The sequence below is a fragment of the Carassius auratus genome, chromosome 42, assembly GCF_003368295.1.
Source record: "Carassius auratus strain Wakin chromosome 42, ASM336829v1, whole genome shotgun sequence".
Lineage (NCBI taxonomy): Eukaryota > Metazoa > Chordata > Actinopteri > Cypriniformes > Cyprinidae > Carassius > Carassius auratus.
In genome coordinates, this window is record NC_039284.1 from 16,233,270 (window position 1) to 16,252,786 (window position 19,517).

At 36.5% G+C, this 19,517-nt stretch overlaps 1 protein-coding gene across 1 annotated transcript; it reads right to left on the minus strand.

Moving 5' to 3' along the window:
• Positions 1 to 1,010: 1,010 nt before the first annotated feature.
• On the minus strand, positions 1,011 to 9,893 carry vsnl1b (visinin-like 1b). Its single transcript, XM_026230085.1, has 4 exons — positions 9,621 to 9,893; positions 7,281 to 7,447; positions 4,901 to 5,116; positions 1,011 to 2,678 (listed from the first exon to the last, which is right to left on the minus strand). Exons 2-4 carry the CDS (start codon positions 7,440 to 7,442, stop codon positions 2,481 to 2,483), a joined length of 576 nt encoding a protein of 191 aa, XP_026085870.1. The 5' UTR covers positions 7,443 to 7,447; positions 9,621 to 9,893; the 3' UTR covers positions 1,011 to 2,480.
• Between the last annotated feature and the right edge of the window lie 9,624 nt (positions 9,894 to 19,517).

A 19,517-nucleotide genomic window follows, 5' to 3' on the forward strand; every position in this document is an offset into this window, starting at 1 on the left:
AGTCCCTCCAGCGTGTCCTAGGTCTTCCCCGGGGTCGCCTCCCGATGAGACGTGCCTGGAACACCTCCCTGGGAAGGTGTCCAGGAGGTATCCGAAATAGATGCCGGAGCCACCTCAGCTGGCTCCTCTCGATGTGGAGGAGCAACGGCTCTGCTCTGAGCTCCTCCCGAGTGACCGAGCTTCTCACCCTATCTCTAAGGGAGCGCCCAGCCACCCTATGGTGAAAGCTCATTTCGGCCGCCTGTATCCGGGATCTTGTCCTTTCAGTCATGACCCTCAGCTCATGACCATAGGTGAGAGTAGGAACATAGATTGACCGGTAAATCGAGAGCTTTGCCTTACAGCTCAGCTCCTTCTTCACCACGACAGACCTGTACAGCGACCATCCTTCCCTCACTCGTGAACAAGAGCCCAAGATACCTGAACTCCTCCACTTGAGGCAGGAACTCCCCACCAACCTGAAGTTGGCAATCCACCCTTTTCCGACTGAGAACCATGGCCTCGGACTTGGAGGTGCTGATTCTCATTCCAGCCGATTCACACTCGGCTGCAAACCGTCCCAGTACATGCTGAAGGTCCTGGTCTGAGGAGGCCAACACGACAACATCATCCGCAAAAAGCAGCGACAAAATCGTATGGTCCCCAAACCGGACACTCTCCGGCCCTTGGCTGTGCCTAGAAATTCTGTCCGGTGACAAAGGCCAGCCCTGACGGGAGTACAACATGCACCGGGAACAGGTCTGACTTACTGACTAACAATGCTACATTTCAACAAATCTGTTCTGATGAAGAAACAAACTCATCTACATCTTGGATGTCCTTTTCATTTTTGGTAAACAATTCCTTTCAGTTTCCAGCCATTAGCACCTGCTCATGACCGTTTCTGTATGTTTTTGTCAGTTTAAACCAGCATCCTCTGTAATAAACCACAATGCTGTTCCTAGATATTGTTAACCATCTGTTTCGTGCTCACACACGACCAAGCACCTGCGTTTTGAAAACAACCCATAGATAGTTTATTGATTTTAATCACAATGTCGTCAGTGCAACTGTTACATACCGAGCTGAAGACATGCCACAAATAAAACACAAAACTCATATTACACAATTAAATGACTGCTTCAATTTGGCTTTACCGTATTAGGTACAAATATTTACAGGGCAAACATATACACTATTTATTGGGCAGTTGCATTTTACAAATTCTCCTCCAAAGAGATTGACGCCATCCTGAGTGTCACAGGACGTGAAAGCGGGAGATCCGGGATGCCATATATTAAAGTCTCAAGAGAACATAACATACGGAGGTTACAGAATGTACTGAATAAAATAACTAGGGTTCAGGAATTAATTGTTGCTTCTGAGGGATGCAGCTAAAAACCATGGGTATTGGAGTAGAAATACTGTTTTACAAAAAACGGTTGAATAAAAATGCAGCACACTAGGAGTAAACGTGTACCAAACCCATTTAGGATAAGGTTTTGTCATAATACCAGGGGAAGCGGATCCATTACTAAACACCCACCAGGGAAAATTATCTTAATTATGTTACATTGCCCTTTCTGTATTATTACTAAAACGAATTCACAGGCAACCATTCATGCATGTGGCGATGATACTGTGCAAAGTAAAAAAAGTTTTAACACAATAAGAACAATGTCAGTGGTGGTGTTTTTAACATTAAGAAAAAGAAACGTTGGTTTTAGACTGGTTATACTGGTTATTAGGTGCTTGTGACAGTGCAAAGTATATTGAAACCAGCAGATGCAAATAACGATGGTGGCAGGGCTGGAACGTGTGCCTTACAGAAAGCTTTTACCACACACATCGTACGTCTTTAAGAGAGAACATGCACCCGAGGGAGAACATCTAATGGATAGATGAGGAACAAATGTAAATCTCACACATTGGTATTGTTATTGATACTATCATTTATATAAGGCCTTCCTTGTATTATTCATCAAGGTTGCCGAAATGAAGAGAGAGTAGGTTATTACACTTAGGACATGCATGCAAATAACTTACATTTAAATTCTCAAGTACAAGCACATTTGGAAGGAGGGCTGCATAAACATCTCTGCCCTCCTTAATTTAGAGTATTGAAGTTCAACAGACTGATTTCATCGTAACATTTAGTGTGACGTGTTTCGGTTCCCAAACTGCTGTGTGAAGTATAGCAGTAAATGTAGTGTGTGTGTGTGTATGTGTGATCGGAAGTATTGCAGCTAGAAATGAAATACGGTGGAGCACTAAACTGACGATGGATGCGTGAAAACAACTGGACGTGTTCGATTAACACGTCTCACGTTGTTGCATGTTGGAAATTAAACACATATACTTTAAACTCTTTAGCAGTTAACATTCTCATGCATACTAGTTGTGCGATCACAAAAAGAAAGTTCATTTAAAAGTAGTCCAGACATGTTACTCTTGTGGAAATGAGAGTGGAAACGGATGACTGGTTCAGTCCGGAGCATGCCTCACTTCTGCATGTCGCACTGCAAGAGCAGTACGATGGACGGGTCACTCTTGGCGGCTTCTTTGAACTCGTCTAGTGTGATCTGGTCGTCGTTGTTTTTATCCATCTTGCTGAAGATCCGATCCACTCTTTGCTCTGGTGTCAAACCGTCTTCGTTCATCTTCATCATTATCACCGTGCCCACCATTTTATAAATAGCCTTCACACAAAGAGGAGAAAAGACTGCTTTAATGACACGAGGAGGCATCTGTTTTGCCATTGGCACTTTCCATAAATATGATACGTGTTCATTTTAAATGAAGTCGAAGTGTCTGATTTCAGTGCCACTAGCATCAACAAGCAAATTATGTCCAGGCCCATTGAGTCACTCAAACATACAGATCGCAATTCTGTTCAATGCCACTAGTGGTGCAGACGTCACACACCTCACCTTTAAACAATTAGATATGAAACTAAAACAATCAATAAATAGAAGTGTTAAATTAGGATGAATCCTTGTTCAATTTCAAATGTTCAATATTCGTAAAAATAAAAAATCTAATATTTAAACTACCACCTAAAATTCAATTTTGTTAGATTACACTTGGAAATAATTCAAATTTACACAATTCAAATTCAAATCTTTTTGTCATAATAATAGCTCCATAGTTACTCATTCTGACATATTTTTTTATTTATTGTACTGATTTATTATCAATTGCTCAAAATTACAGCGTCTCTGTTTAGACATCCTAAAAAAAATGCAATTTATAAAATGAGTAGAAAATAAATCAGCATCACCCTTAAAGCATTTTTAAGCTTTTGTGTTAAAAGACCTATTAGATATAATTAGAGTTGCATGATTCACTAGCGTGTGCATCACTAGCAGCTGCAGTCTCCCCTGGGGCCTAATGCCCGTCTGGCAAGGCATTTTATTTACTTAGGGGGCGCTGTTGGCCTACTTGTAATAAAATGAAAGTAAAATACACAAATAACATTAAGATTATGATTCTGATTATAAAAAGCCGCAATAATGTCATAGTAAATACAAATGATGTCATAAAAACACAAGAATGTTTTGAATTAAAGGTCAGAGGGTCTAGATTTCATGAATAAAAATGGAAAAACAAGACACTTGTAAATAAAATAGTTTATGTATCTATATATATCTATTATATATATATATATATATATATATATATATATATATATATATATATATATATATATATATATATATGTACAGATTTACCCATTCATGTGTAATTTTTTTATTATATTTTTTTAAGATTATGAAAACTACAAATGTTAAATATTCAAATAAAATGTTATGGATTGCTTTATAATTGCTTTATAGTTATTTTCAAAGCTTTCAATGAATTCTCATTATAAAAGAACTTCATTGTTTATTTAATTCTCTAAGTAAGCTTTTGTTAAAAATTAACCAAAATGAAATATGATTTGTTTATAATATCTGTACAGCTCAGACTTGGTGTTGTTTCCAAACAAAAGGAAATATATCTGAATCAACATCGGCTATCAGCCAAAATGAGTTTATGACATTTTTATTAATTATATTCATTATTTAATATTTATTGCTCAAATATCAAAATTCACAGCGTCTCTGTTCTCTGTATAAATGTACTAATACATATAAATCAGCTTCAGAGCATTGTAGGTATTTTATTTTGTTACAAGAACAATTAGATATTATAATGCAAATAGTTTTCTTCAATTTATTGCAAATAAAAGCAACGAATTTAGGATGAATTGTCATTAATGAATGTTTTATGAATGTTCTTATTTATTGTATTTATTTATGTTTTCATATTTATTGCTCAAATATCAAAATCGCAGGACTCCTGTTTGGACATTAACTAAAATGTTTATTACAAAAATTGCAGAACATATATATAAATAAGTAGAAAATAAATCAGCTTCACTTTTATTAGAGCATTAGAGGCATTTTATTTTGTTATGAGAACTATTAGATATGCTCATACAAATAGTTTTTTTAGATTATTGAAATTAAAGGCATAATAAAATAAAATTATGATGAATCTCCAAACTAGTTAAGCATTATGCACTGTTTAGTAGTTAACATTTTTATTTATTATTTTATATGTATATATTTCATTATTTTTACAACCTATTGAAAACAATCTTATTTAGGATGAGTCTTCAACCTTTTTACTCATTCTTATTTATTTTATTTTTATTGCTCAAATATCAAAATAACAAGTGTTGTGATTTGGTTGCGAATATTGCAAATCTTAGATGAGATCATTCGAAAATAAATTGGCTGATATTATTTTTAGTTTGCCCTCCTGGTTCTTTTTTAGACATTCAGGCCTTATTTTGTACCCCATTTGTGGAAACTGCTTATGTAAATGGATTCATCCACTGACATTCGTTTCATGCAAATAAACAGATTTTCTGTACCTCTATAATCTCCAACATCTCCACTCGAGTGATCTTGCCGTCTCCATCCAAGTCGTACATGTTGAAGGCCCAGTTGAGCTTCTGCTCGAAACTTCCCCGTGACGTGATGGACAGGGCGCAGATGAACTCTCTGAAGTCGATAGTACCATCACTATTCTTATCAAAGGTCCTGAACGCATGCTGTGCAAACTTCGATGCGTCGCCATAAGGGAAGAACTCCAGGGGGGGAAAATAAGATTTCAGTCTGTTAATTAGTTTGTAAATGTTTTGCTTTAAATAAAAACAATAGTCTCAATCTTTCTCTAAATTTTAATGTTTAAAGGGGTCATGAACTGAAAAATCTAAATTCCCTTGATCTTTTGACATATAAGAAGTCATTGTAGTATAAAACATCCTGCAAATTTCAGAACTCAAAACTTTCTCTATAGTACTAAAATCAGCTTATATTTATGCCAATCTGCTGAAATGACAGTTTATGACGTAACAGTGTGGCTAAACTCCGCCTCCAAAGAAGATCAACACCTGCTTCTACATCACTGCCTGTTAAGCCCCGCCCACCAATTCACACATGTGCTGTAAATAACAAGAGAGGCAAATGCAAGTCTATGCAGAAATCAAACGATAAAAATGCTCCGAAAACAACAAGCCTCTGTTCACTGCCAGGATGAAATTTATTTTTAATAAAGATCCAGACCACGTCAGTAAGAACTTGGTCCTTTATTCATTTCATTTTACTGCGGATTCATTTACAAACAAGGCACAAGTCAACACAGGATTTTTAGAGATATTGAACCTAAAAGATGATGCTGTGTGACTATATTGGAACCGACAGTAATGTTGCACCACACAAGTGCGAGGAACTGTTTTTATTACGTGCTCACTATATTGATTTATCTGTAATTACAGATCGTTTGATATCTACTGAGTATTTATGTGTTTTACCCTAAATCACAGCATTGTCCAACTATGAAGGATGTTGTCTGTCAAACATCCACAACTGTTAGCCAATCACAGCAGTGGACTTTTACTACTGAGTCTACAATCTAAACTGTCTATTATAAGTTGTTTTTAGTTGTAAAAATCTTGATAACATTGATTTTCTGTGGAACATTAAGAGAAAATCTGATACGGAAAAATCTTCAAGCAGTTATCTTATTCAATATTTTATTGTGTGTTATTTTCCAAGTCTCCTGAAGTTATATAACAGCTTTGGGTGCATAAGTATTGAATTAAGTCTTTTCCACCGAAAATCTTCCTCTCAGCTACAGTCCGAGATTATTAGTAAATATCACCTTGATGACTTGGTATACTGTATATCACATAACATACTACTTTTATGATACTATCCTGTCTTTTTTTGGAGCTTGAAAAGCTCTGCTTAATGTCTGCCGAGGTGTCTCTGGATTGGTATGGAAGTTAGTAATTAATGACAGCATTTACATTTTTGAATGAACTGTTCCTTTAAGAGAGATTTGTGAACGGTTATTGATTTTCATGTCAGAATTTTCTTAAGCAGCCACAGCAGGTTCTGTTCATTGCTTCAGGTTCATTCCATGGCAATTCATTAAAAAATAAGTGGGCACTGCGCAGTGGGTAGAAGTACATCTAACAGTGTGTTTTCACTGAGGCCCTCACATCTCACTGCGTCACATTCGTTCTATGAATGCAATTTCACAGACGGCCGCTTTGACTGTAGTTTGTGCTTCGCTCCAGTAAATTGTGTAACCCTACTGTCTCACGTTAAACATACTATGCCACTCACGTTCCTTTCTAGCCCTCTTCTTTTTTTTATCATTTTATTAAATCCATATTTTTTTAAACTTGCATTGTTATATTCAGTAATCCTTAAAGTAGAACTGCTAGGGTGTTCTGAATGGTTGTCAGGTTTTTTACCTTTTCTCTGTTTTCCTGATCTTTCTTTTTAAACCCAACTATATATTTTTTTCCAGAAATTGCATGTTTTTTTCAATGGTTGTTCTGAATGGTTGCCAGGTTGTTGTCTTTTTAACCAATGTTTGACAGGTGTTTACAAGGCTTCAGTCAAAATGGTGAAAAAATCTAATAGAGAACTGACACATATCTCAATGTGACATGTGATAGTCCATCCAAAATGGAAAACTCTGTCATAATTTACTCAGCCTCTTGTCATTTTACATCTGTATGACTTTCTCTCTTCTGCAGAACCGCAAAAAGCTAAAATAAAAAAATAATAATAATTGTTGCAGGCCATTATATAAAGAAAAAAAAGATCAAAAGAAGAAAGTCAAACAGGTTTGGAACAACATGAGGGTGAGTAAATAATGACAGAAAATTCATTTTTGGGGGGACTGTCCCTTTAAAACTTAGTAAAAGGCCAGAGTATGCTTGACTAGTCTCTCACCTTAACATAGAGCTGCTGGAACTCATCCAGGTTTAGTCGACCGCTGGGACAGTCTTTCAGGAAGCCCTTGTACCACTGCTTGAGCTCATGTTCATTAAACTCTGTGTTCTTCACAAGGTCCTCCAGCACCTCCGGGGTCAGTTTGCTGTTCTGTTTTCCCATGATTACTGCATGAAAAAGAAAAATAATTAAATAATATGGTGATATGGCGAAAGAAAGAAATAACAAGGTGATAGAAAGTTCTCCAATGTGTCCAAGGTGCTCTCGCAGATACAAACTGTTAACAGATATAGCATCTTTACAGTTATTTCTGACTGTTGCTTTTCTTCTGAAGTGAGAATCTGAGTTGAATTTAAATCCAGCTAGAGACATTGATCCCAAAATGGAGCAACAACATAAACGGTCATGAAATAATGTTGTTTAATTTGTGGTTGATCACACATTTTAAAAGCTGATACTGATAATCTGGATCAGCATCAGCCATTAAAACAGCGTATTGGTAAACCTATTGGTATATAAGGAGCAGGTTGGCTGATATATGCATAATAAAGTAAAAGCAAATAGTAAGTACACTGTAAAAATATTTTTGAAATTGTAAGTAAAATAATATTTACATTTTTCTACTTCATAATTTCTTATTTAATTGGATGTTTACTTGTGTTAATTTGTAATAATTTGTGAAATTTACTAGCAATTTTGCAATTCAGCAATTAGTTTCTACATAATTATTTTTCAGAGCACACAAATGCTGAAAGAGCACTTATTTTAAACAGAATATTTATTATAAAAATCATCAAAATTATTAGAAAATGTGTGCATTGACAAGGCTGGATATTTTAGAAATTACTATATATCTTGGCAATGTCAACTTTATCTTTACAATGTAGATTTTTAAAAATAAAAATAACTTGTTTTTTTTATCAGCCAGTAAGGCCAATTGTAAGAAAACCATTTGAGAAAAAAATGCATTGTCATTTAGCGAAACTGCACACCAATATTTGGTTACATTGAAATATGAAATTGAAATTATTGCAACTGATGGACAATTAATAGAAGTGGACAAAAAAACATTATTTGTGACTAACGATTAGGAAATCTCTCATATTCACACACACAAACACAAAATAGCTTACTCCACATTGCAAAATAAGGGTAAATGCATAAAGAAAGGGAGCAACATGATGTCATGCATATTAAATAATTTCAAATATGAATGCATTTACAATTAGCCCCATAATACAATGCACACAAAGTATTCGATGTAAAATTGAAAACACTTTGTTGTGAAATGTGATCAGATGGTTGCAAGCAGCCTGGCTGTGTGTTGTGCTTCTCTAAATCAAAATCACAAGAGTTTGTGTAAATGGGCATCAGGTAAAACGGGGAGGGGTTGGAGAGGAGCTTTTTATTTCCATGTGGAGCGTCTGTCTGTGTTTGCAGCCTCTTCTGCATCAAACCTGAGCGTGAAAAACAGAGCAGCCTCGAACACATTTGATAAGAATGCGGCTTTAATTAAAGACAGTCAGGAATTATTAACATCGACCCAATCTTATGTCACTCTTATGTAATAGCCTAGTGTCTTTTTCAAGCACCAATGGCTGAACGGATGACCTTGAGAATGGAAACCACCGGGAAGCAATGCAGAAACGGAGGAAATGTTGGACTTAATGACGAAGATCTGTTCAAGAGCATAGTCTGACCATCAGTGCGTTCGCTTTAGATGCCATATATACATCACGAGCCCTTTGACGTGACAGAATATGGGTAGAATACATTTGCATATACATATAACGGACACTACTAACATTTCACATCCCAGCCGATCATTTGAATGTGTTTTGGTGATTCACCAGTGTGAATTTGGACCATTCCGCCAGAGCCCGCAGAGAAACGACGCAGTCCCTTTAGCCTTGCACTACGCTCAAATCACATCAAAAATCTCTCAAGTGAGGCTGAGAAACATCAGTGCATCTCTCAAATTCATTACACAGCACCAAACGTTCGTATTTGAGCAAACAGAGAGTAACAAGCAACCAGTGAGCTTTTGTTGCAATTATATCAGTGGCTGTCAAATGCACCAGTTTTACTGAAAGCCTAATACACCCTTAACCTGCGCAAAGTGCTCAAATCAGGCCACTAATAATGCATGCAAATGAACATTTTCATTCAGTCACTCATGTATGCATTCATTCATTCACACGTTCACCCATTCACCATTGATGCCTGATAAAATCGTTTCGCTGCATTAAATGTCAAAAGAAAAAAAAGAAATATATCTACATGACTGCGACGCTCATAAATGTCTCACGGCTTCATATGCACGCACGCATCGCCTCTTACCTTCAAGTAACGCGTTAGAGGCTGATGGAAATGTGCTGGTGCTCGCAAGCCGTCCGGTTTCGCGTGTGTCGAACCCAAATTCCTCGGATTCGTCGCGTTTTACTGAACGCCAAATAATGTGTAAAGGTGATTCCAGCTGAAACGAGCCTGCTTCCGTCTGTGTGTGTGCGTTATGCGACGCAAGACATGCGGCATGCAGCGAGCATCACCACCACACGGCTGCTCCTCGCGTGCGTTTGCGCAAACTGTATGCTTGCAACCCTGCTATTAGGGAGCTCATGTCAGTAAACACTCTATTAACCAGCGTATGCATGCTTTACTTGCGAATCTGTTGGTGAACGCTCTTTTTATCTATTGCAAATTCTCTGTGTTCAGTATAGGGTTCCCAGAGACTGGGATATGTGAGGGAATAATAATGTTAGTTGCTGTTGCTGTTGTTTTTAATCAACCTCATTCACTTCCATTCTCTTTAAATAGCATATATTCATCTGACAGAGTTAAAATCCACTATTCTTCACTAAAGCGCGCTTTACATGATTTTCTTTTTAATAGTTTTATTGAGAACCAAACATTTTGTACAAACAGTAACCAAACATGTCAGGGGAAAAAAAGAAACAAGAGAAAAACGTATATCTTAAACTATTGCACTGCTTTCAAGTTTTTACTTTTAGACATTGTTTCCAAATACAAATGTCAGTTTTAAGTTGTTCAAACAGAATTGTTACTTGTTTCAATTTAGGGTCAGTTTGAGTCCTAAACACTGCAGAAACTTCACTGAAAGAAACGAAAGGAATCAGTTGATTGGATCACTCGGAGAAACCTTTAAATGCATTTCGTATGTTTCAGAGAACCTAAATAATCTGCCCTTATTTTGCACTGCTTCCGGTATCATTTTTAGTAAAAAAAAAAAAACAAAAAAAACGGGTCATTATGCTGCTTGATAGTACAAATTGGTATTTATTTTCATATTCCTATAATGTATTCTCTTACCTATAAACATACTTGCTTGTAGTGCAAATAGTGCTACTGTTTACATTAAAAAGAAACAGGGTTAAGAACCTAAATGAGGCTTTTAGCTCATGAAAAGATTTTCTAGTGATTTCTAGAAGGCTAATGCAGAAGAGATATTGTGTGCGTTGTTTTAAATGGCATCATTTTGAAGGATGGATAAGGAAGGATTTCTTTAATCACTTGCAAACATGGTCTGCTTCCTTTTTGAATCTTAAACTCGACAGCTGCTGCACCAGCCAATTAAGCTGCTGGAAAACTGTTGTATATATAATTTTGCTCACATTAATTTTAATTGGCGTCTTTCAAGTTAATTTTAGTGGAAACTGTAGGCCTCCCTCTGTTTTGCTAGTCATTTACTCACCCTCATGTCACTCCAAACATTGTGTGTGTGTGTGTGTGTGTGTGTGTGTGTGTGTGTGTGTGAGAGAGAGAGAGAGAGAGAGAGAGAGAAACAAAACAGGAGTTTCCTAGCAGAACGTCCAAGCTGCTCTTTTCCATGAAGGTTAATGGTGACCACATCTGTCCCTTTAAGAAAAATATCTGATACTGTAACATGCTAAATAACTCTAGGGACATCTTTATCTCTTGCAGAATAAGTAATGACTAATGCAGAGTGACTAATGCATTTCATAATAATAATAATATACTGACCAAATAAAAGTTTCATTTATCAGGATTATTAATGTTTAGATTCTATGTTGTATGAATTGTGCTTTCGGTAAATGAACTGAGTTTCATATAAATTATAAATTATATTTGTTTTGGTTCAAAAGTTTATATATACGCTCACACATTTAGCAGATCCTTTTATCCAAGGCGACTTACAACTGAGAAGCATAAACAATTCATCACATTTTGATAACTTATGATAGTGATTTCTCTAGCAAAGCAGAACATCTTTAACCAAAAAAATATCACAGCTGACAGAACGTTCATTTTGTATCTTTCCAACGCTGAATAAATGTTGTTCTTGAGCTACTTTCCTTAACTTTTTTGTTTTTCCAACTCGCTTTTTTCAACGGCAATTAATAATATGTCAGAAACGCTAAATCAACAAATATGTGAAAAATGACACACAAAATGTTTATTTATTTTCTCTCACTGTGACTTCAGATTCCCTTTTCAGTCCCAGATATTTGATGTTTTTATCAGTCCTCAAATGCAAAGCATTGCCATCTGTTTCCTGTGAGAAAAACAGAATACAAAAAAATAATAATATTGCAGTATCTTATGCATGCAGTAAAACCTATAAATTCTTTCTAAACACATACATTTGAGCATCCTTGATGAACCAGACATCATCCACCAACCGTGTGGACTCTGAGGAGGATTGATGTCCTGTGGATTTAAACATTCTGAGAGAAAGGGAAGGAATGACATCATCTTGACTTCTGATGTAACACGGCCCATTTTCTGTCCATTTATGCCTCTCTTCTTGGTACAGATGAAGCAGGGTTTCCCTGTTTACCTGCTGTGATGTTTGTGAGCAGTGATGCAGGTTGAAGTGAATGGGTGAAACCCGCAGGACGTACGTGAGTGAATCACTGGGGTTCACTGAATATGACAGCAGTGTGGAATAATCCTCAGGATCCGGTGACTCATCAGGGTTTAGTGAAGTCAAGAGGAATCAAGTTCTTGAATGATGAATTACATGGGAAGCACCATAAAGATCATGTGTGTCAAAGATCAAGTGCCAGCTCTCATCCACATTAACATCAGCACATTCACATTAATTTTCTATGTTCTGTCAGTGGATTCACGTGTCATTTTGTCCTTTTTATGTCCTTTCTTTTTATAATATCTTTGTTCAACAGAAGAGAAAAAAGGTTTAGAACCACAGAACACTCTTTTTGTATAATTTTAATTCAATTCAATTCAAGTTTTTATGAATTTTAATGAAAAACAATGTTTCATTTATTATGTTATTAACACTGGAGAGAAAGAAACTCTAGCAGATGTTTTCTCCTAATTACACAACTGATTGTGTTGACAGTATTTAACTTAGATAAACTTGTCTAATCAGGTGTGAAGATTGGACAAGTTTATACTGAAGACTACTGTTAAAAAAGAGAAAAAAGGGTCAGAAATGTTTTTCTGAAAGCAATTCATACTTTTATTTATCAAAGACAGTACATACGTGTTACAAATGTTTTAGATTTCAAATAAATTATGTTCTTTTGAACTTTATATTCATCAAAATTTCAAAACAAATAAATGCACAAAAATATGAAGCAGAACAACATGAAGTTTTCAAGGTGAATAATAATACCGAAAATGATACCAAAAAATTAGCTTTGCATCCTAGGAATAAATTACTTTTTAAAAGATATTCAAATAGATAACTGTTATTTTAAATTGTAAAACTATTCCAAAATATTGTTGTTCTTATCAAATTATTTTGATCAATATATATGATGATGAGCATAAGAGACTTCTCTCAAAAACATTAAAACATCTTACAGACCTCAAACATATTAATGATAGTGTAGGCTATATATCATTAAATAAATAGGCATAATTAGTCTTGTTTCTTTGTATTTAATTGTTTTAGACTAATGAAACTTGTTGAATTTCTTAGAATTGTATTTAGATTAATTTCCCTTCCTGTCATTGCAATTCAATTTATCCAATTCCAATAAAACTCCAACTCCTGTACTGAGTGGAATTTAAGTTCATTAACTAAGTTTTTTTTTTTTTTTTTTAAAGAAATTAGAATGTTTCATTAATTGAACATTCTATTAAAATAGACAGCACTGAGCTGATGTCAGGTAAAGGAATAGTGCTTGTTTATGAAGGTGACATCACCATTCCTGGCTTCAGCTGCCAATGGGAGGATAAGCTTTCAATATACAGCCATAATATCTAATTAAAATTAAGAAGATGCTCCACCGGGTCAGCTGACATTTAATCAATAACAGCCGTGATGGATAAATGCAGCAGCTGCTTTAAAGAGCGGTGCAGTGAATAGAAATATAATTCACTGTAGCCACATGAAAATCAATGTTGAGCCGAATGAATGGTCTTTAGAAAGGACTAAGCTTAAATCCTGTTCTCAACTGTTCTCATTGCAAGGAGAGACTGAAGATAGTGATTTAAAAGAACCATGATTGTCTCTCCGTGAAGCGGTCCGGTATCACTCCTGTCTGGCTGGAGCCGAATGAGCTGTTCAATGAAGCTGATTGCATTTCACTCCTGTTGTTTGATCTTTGTGCTGAATCCACAAGAGCACACATTAGATCTAAAGACAACAAACAGAGAATATTGACATGAAAGGTTATAGACCATGAGGGTTTACTCTGTCATAATGTGTTACTACTACCTTCACTTTTGGAGTGGAGGACATCTGTGTTTCCATGTAAATTACATAATTAACAGACCTGGAAAATGTATTGGAAGTTTCTAGAGTGACATAAAAAAAAAGCATATACAGTAATCACCAGCAACTAAGTAATGGAAATTAATTGATTTAAGGGTGTGGGAATCATACATATCAACTTGTTTGTAATCTGACCTATAATTTGAAAGGTGCTTGTTAGTGAATCTCATAAAATAAAAGTTAAAAGTAAATGTTTACTGTGCAAAAATAAGTGAAAATATTTTCCGAAAATGTGTGAAAATTTTTTGCAAAAAGAGTAGAATTTGCATTAAAACAATTTTCATTCAGGTATTGCTATTTGGTCAATAATTGCAAAGAAATGACAAGTTTCAGGTGAAAAAAAAATCAGGTGAGAAAATATTTTATTTTCCAATTCATTTTTCAGCAAGGATGCATTAAGTTTAGTAACAGTGAAGACATGTATAACATTAAAAAAGATTTCTGTATAAATTAAATGCTTGTCTTTTGAACTTTCTATTCATCAAAGAATCTTTAAAAAGTATCAAATGAAGACTGAAATAGAACTTTCTTGTAAAACACAAACATTCCAAAAACCTTGACAAATGTTTTTGTATAATGATTTTATATATTTTTTATTTTTATTTTTTGCAATGGTCATTTATTTTTTCATAAAAATATTAACAACAAAAAAATTCTATAAAACATGCTTTTTTATTAGATAGATAGATAGATAGATAGATAGATAGATAGATAGATAGATAGATAGATAGATTCTGTTGCATTATTCTTTACCCTCCCCCAAACTACATCTCTATAGGAGCCTGAGGCTTACTCTTATTAGACAAAAGCATTGAGTGCAGGTGAAGACAAGTGCTTTTCCCATGGACACACACACATACACATCCATCTCATTCACACTGTTCAGCATGAGCCTGCATTAAACAGCTATAGACACAGAATGGAAGCACTACACATAATCAGATACAGCGAGCATGGTTAAAATAAAGATAACCTTCTCATCTTACCTTCCAGTCAAGAGCAAAGAAGGCTATGGTGAAAATAATGTCAAAAGCATTCAGGAAACCTTCGGCAGAGTTGCTCGTCTCATCATCCTGAGCATGTCATGAAGCCAAAGCAGGTGTTTCAGTGTTCATGATGCTGCCCAGTTGCCGTGCCGTTCCTTGTTGTCATGGAAACAGGCATCCAGATCCTGGGCTGCTTCCCACCACATGTTCATAAAACGTTCTTCCATAATATACTGCTTTAGCAGGATGAGGAGATGGGATTATGGCTAGGCTGCTGGCTGTCATTATATATGTCAACAATAACTGTATTTTTAATAAGAGCATCTGGCTAACTCATTATAAAATCTTTCCACACATGGAAAGATTTTACATGGATGCACACATCAGACTATCATGGGTAATAATAGCCGCAAAGAAGAAACAACACTGCATTGAAATGGAAAGAACATACCCATTTAATACGTTCAAAAATTGTTTTTGTAATATATACCTGTAAGCCTATTGCAAAAGTAAAATCAAACAAACAAACGCTTTAAATGATGTTTACCTCATTAGCATTCAAAATAAAACTATCATTTAAAAACGTGTAGAAAAAATATTGCAGAACCCTTGATCAGAAACATACACAGTGCATTCCAAGCAAGATATATAACACCCTCCGAAGGGCACTTCAGAGTGAAAACAGTTATAGCCCCCAAATTGAAGAGTCGTTTCAAACCGAAGTGCTGAAAACCGGCCACTTCAAAGGTCCCTTCGGAATGAAGGATTTCTAAGGGTACACTTCAGGCCCCCATAATCCTTTGCACAGGGAAGTTGTTTGGTGTCACATAGTTCAACTACTCCAATATATATGGTGTTTTTCTGTAATACTTATACGAGCTAGATTTGGTCTACACTCAAGATCTGCAGAAATGCTAAGAAATTATGAAGAACACGTGGCTCTTCCTGGTTTTAATCCCTGCATTCCAATGTTCATATCATTATGTGAGATTAGAATAAGTGTGTCCCAAAGCATATCTGATTAAAAGAGTATGCCAAACGTCCCAGAATGGGAATGGTCTAATATTTCAGGTAGATTTTTTTTAAGTGTGGATCCGTGCATACTCTACTGGCTAATATTGCCCACAATTGCCCACTGCGCTTTGGCGAAGGATTCAGTTCAGAACTACAAACACGAATAAAACCCGTTAAAAACTACAAACATGGCGAATGTGCGCAACCGACGGTCATAAAGGGGCTGAAGATACTAATAATCAACATTAACCTGGTAAAATTATTTATTTTACCTGTGTTCTTTCCCATCTGCAACAACAATTTAAACTTTTCTAAATATCCTTATGGCAGTAGTGTAGCCAGAAAAGAGACTCTGGGTGTGCATATGAAAATCTAGGTGTGCCACATTTATTGTCAGATTACTGTGCAAAATTATGGGATAGTATTTTTGTCACACTGCTTCCGTCCAACCATACTCCTATAGTGTTAATGTGCAGGTCGTGTCAAAATGTAGTTAATTGTTAAATGTAATCATTTTCTTCCAAATACGATAATTTTGAACTTCTGGTAGGATACTTGGACATTTCCAATCTCGCAACACTGTCTGTTGATGTTGGGCCAGGGGAGGGAGAGACATCCTCATCAGGTGTCACGCTAGGCCTTGTGTCCTGCTGTTCATCAAGCCAAGGTTTTTTCTAAAAAAAAATTAAGAAAGGAGCTCTGCAACATATTGCTAGCTAGCAATGTGCAATCAAAAATTATCTGTTTATATCATAGACTGCTGGGGTCACAGTCAGCTGCTGTTTTCTGATTGGTTGGCAGTCCGATTGTCAGCAGATATATTTAAACAAAAATAATTAAAAATGTATATTACATTTTAACATTTTTAGCATTATTGCACCATATATTGGATTCTTATTTCTGTGCCCCTGAGAGAATGATTTAGAATGTTCAGATTCAAACAGCTTTCGCGCGTTGGCTGGCACTGAGCCAGAGACGGACCGCTCTGGCTCAGCTATTGTTGTTTACTTAGAATATATATATATTCTAAGTAAACAACAATAGCCCAAGTTTAGTAAACTTTTTATTGAGACTATAAAAACTAATTCTGCATCTATTTTTAGGTGTGCCAGCTGCCACCCTGGCACACCTGTGGCTATGCCATTGTAACTATGGATGAAAAGTTTAGAGCCCTACTGATGATTAAGTCTAGAGTGTGTCCACCTTTGTGTGTGGGTCCATGTACATGCTGAATCGACAGGTACACTTACTGCTTCGATGTCCAGATCTGAATTTTAAAAAAATCTCAAACATGCTACGATCTGAATCAACCGATTCGCGAACAGGCTCCGAAGTGCAAATCTGAATCAACTGAGTCGCGAACAGGCTCCGAAGTGCCGATCTGAATCAACCGAGTCGCAAAGACTCCGATGTCCCGATCTGAATCAACTGAGTCTCGAACGCAGGCTCCGAAGTGCCGATCTGAATCAACCGAGTCGCGAACATGCTCCGAAGTCCCGATATGAATCAACCGAGTCTCGGACAGGCTCCGAAGTGCCGATCTGAATCAACCGAGTCGCGAACAGACTCCGAAGTGCCGATCTGAATCAACCGAGTCGCGAACATGCTTCGAAGTGCCGATCTGAATCAACCTAGTCGCGAACATGCTCCGAAGTGCACCCTGGCACACCCGTGGCTACGCCACTGCCTTATGGCCATTTACCCACAGTGGCAGCTGGCACACCTAAAAATAGATGCAGAATTATTTTTTATAGTCTCAATAAAAAATGTTTACTAAACTTGGGCTATTGTTGTTTACTTAGAATATATATATATATATATATATATATTTTTTTTTTTTTTTTTTTTTTTTTTTTTTTGCGACTCGGTTGATTCAGATCGGCACTTCGGAGCCTGTTCGCTACTCGGTTGATTCAGATCGGCACTTCGGAGCATGTTCGCGACTCGGTTGATTAAGATCGGCACTTCGGAGCCTGTCCGCGACTCGGTTGATTCAGATCGGCACTTCGGAGCCTGTCCGCGACTCGGTTGATTCAGAGCGGCACTTCGGAGCCTGTCCGCGACTCGGTTGATTCAGAGCGGCACTTCGGAGCATGTTCGCGACTCGGTTGATATCGGCACTTCGGAGCCTGTCCGCGACTCGGTTGATTCAGAGCGGCACTTCGGAGCATGTCCGCGACTCGGTTGATTCAGAGCGGCACTTCGGAGCCTGTTCGCGAATCGGTTGATTCAGATCGTAGCATGTTTGAGATTTTTTTAAATTCAGATCTGGACATCGAAGCAGTAAGTGTACCTGTCGATTCAGCATGTACATGGACCCACACACAAAGGTGGACACACTCTAGACTTAATCATCAGTAGGGCTCTAAACTTTTCATCCATTGTTACAATGGCGTAGCCACAGGTGTGCCAGGGTGGCAGCTGGCACACCTAAAAATAGATGCAGAATTATTTTTTATAGTCTCAATAAAAAGTTTACTAAACTTGGGCTATTGTTGTTTACTTTATATATATATATATATATATATATATATATATATATATATATATATATATATATATATATATATATATATATAAGTAAACAACAATATACTTAGAATATATATATTCTAAGTAAACAACAATAGCTGAGCCAGAGCGGTCCGTCTCTGGCTCAGTGCCAGCCAACGCGCGAAATCTGTTTGAATCTGAACATTCTAAATCATTCTCTCAGGGGCACAGAAATAAGAATCCAATATATGGTGCAATAATGCTAAAAATGTTAAAATGTAATATACATTTTAAATTATTTTTGTTTAAATATATCTGCTGACATTCGGACTGCCAACCAATCAGAAAACAGCAGCTGACTGTGACCCCAGCAGTCTATGATATAAACAGATAATTTTTGATTGCACATTGCTAGCTAGCAATATGTTGCAGAGTTCCTTTCTTAATTTTTTTTTTAGCAAAAAACCTTGGCTTGATGAACAGCAGGACACAAGGCCTAGCGTGACACCTGATGAGGATGTCTCTCCCTCCCCTGGCCCAACATCAACAGACAGTGTTGCGAGATTGGAAATGTCCAAGTATCGTACCAGAAGTTCAAAATTATCGTATTTGGAAGAAAATGATTACATTTAACAATTAACTACATTTTGACACGACCTGCACATTAACACTATAGGAGTATGGTTGGACGGAAGCAGTGTGACAAAAATACTATCCCATAATTTTGCACAGTAATCTGACAATAAATGTGGCTCACCCAGATTTTCATATGCACACCCAGAGTTTCTGGCTACACTACTGGTTGCGACAGAGTGATCTGATATGTGCCAAAAGTGTGTACTTTCTCCTCACCAGAACAAGTACGTATAGGGACACAGCAAATGCTTGCATTTGAACACATGATGATATTGACAGGAGCAGGCCGTTTGTGCTGTTAAAACTAAAATAAATATGTGTTAACAAAACAGTTTCATACGTTTTGGCCCTTTTAGCCACGATTAGCATCTCACTAGTGAG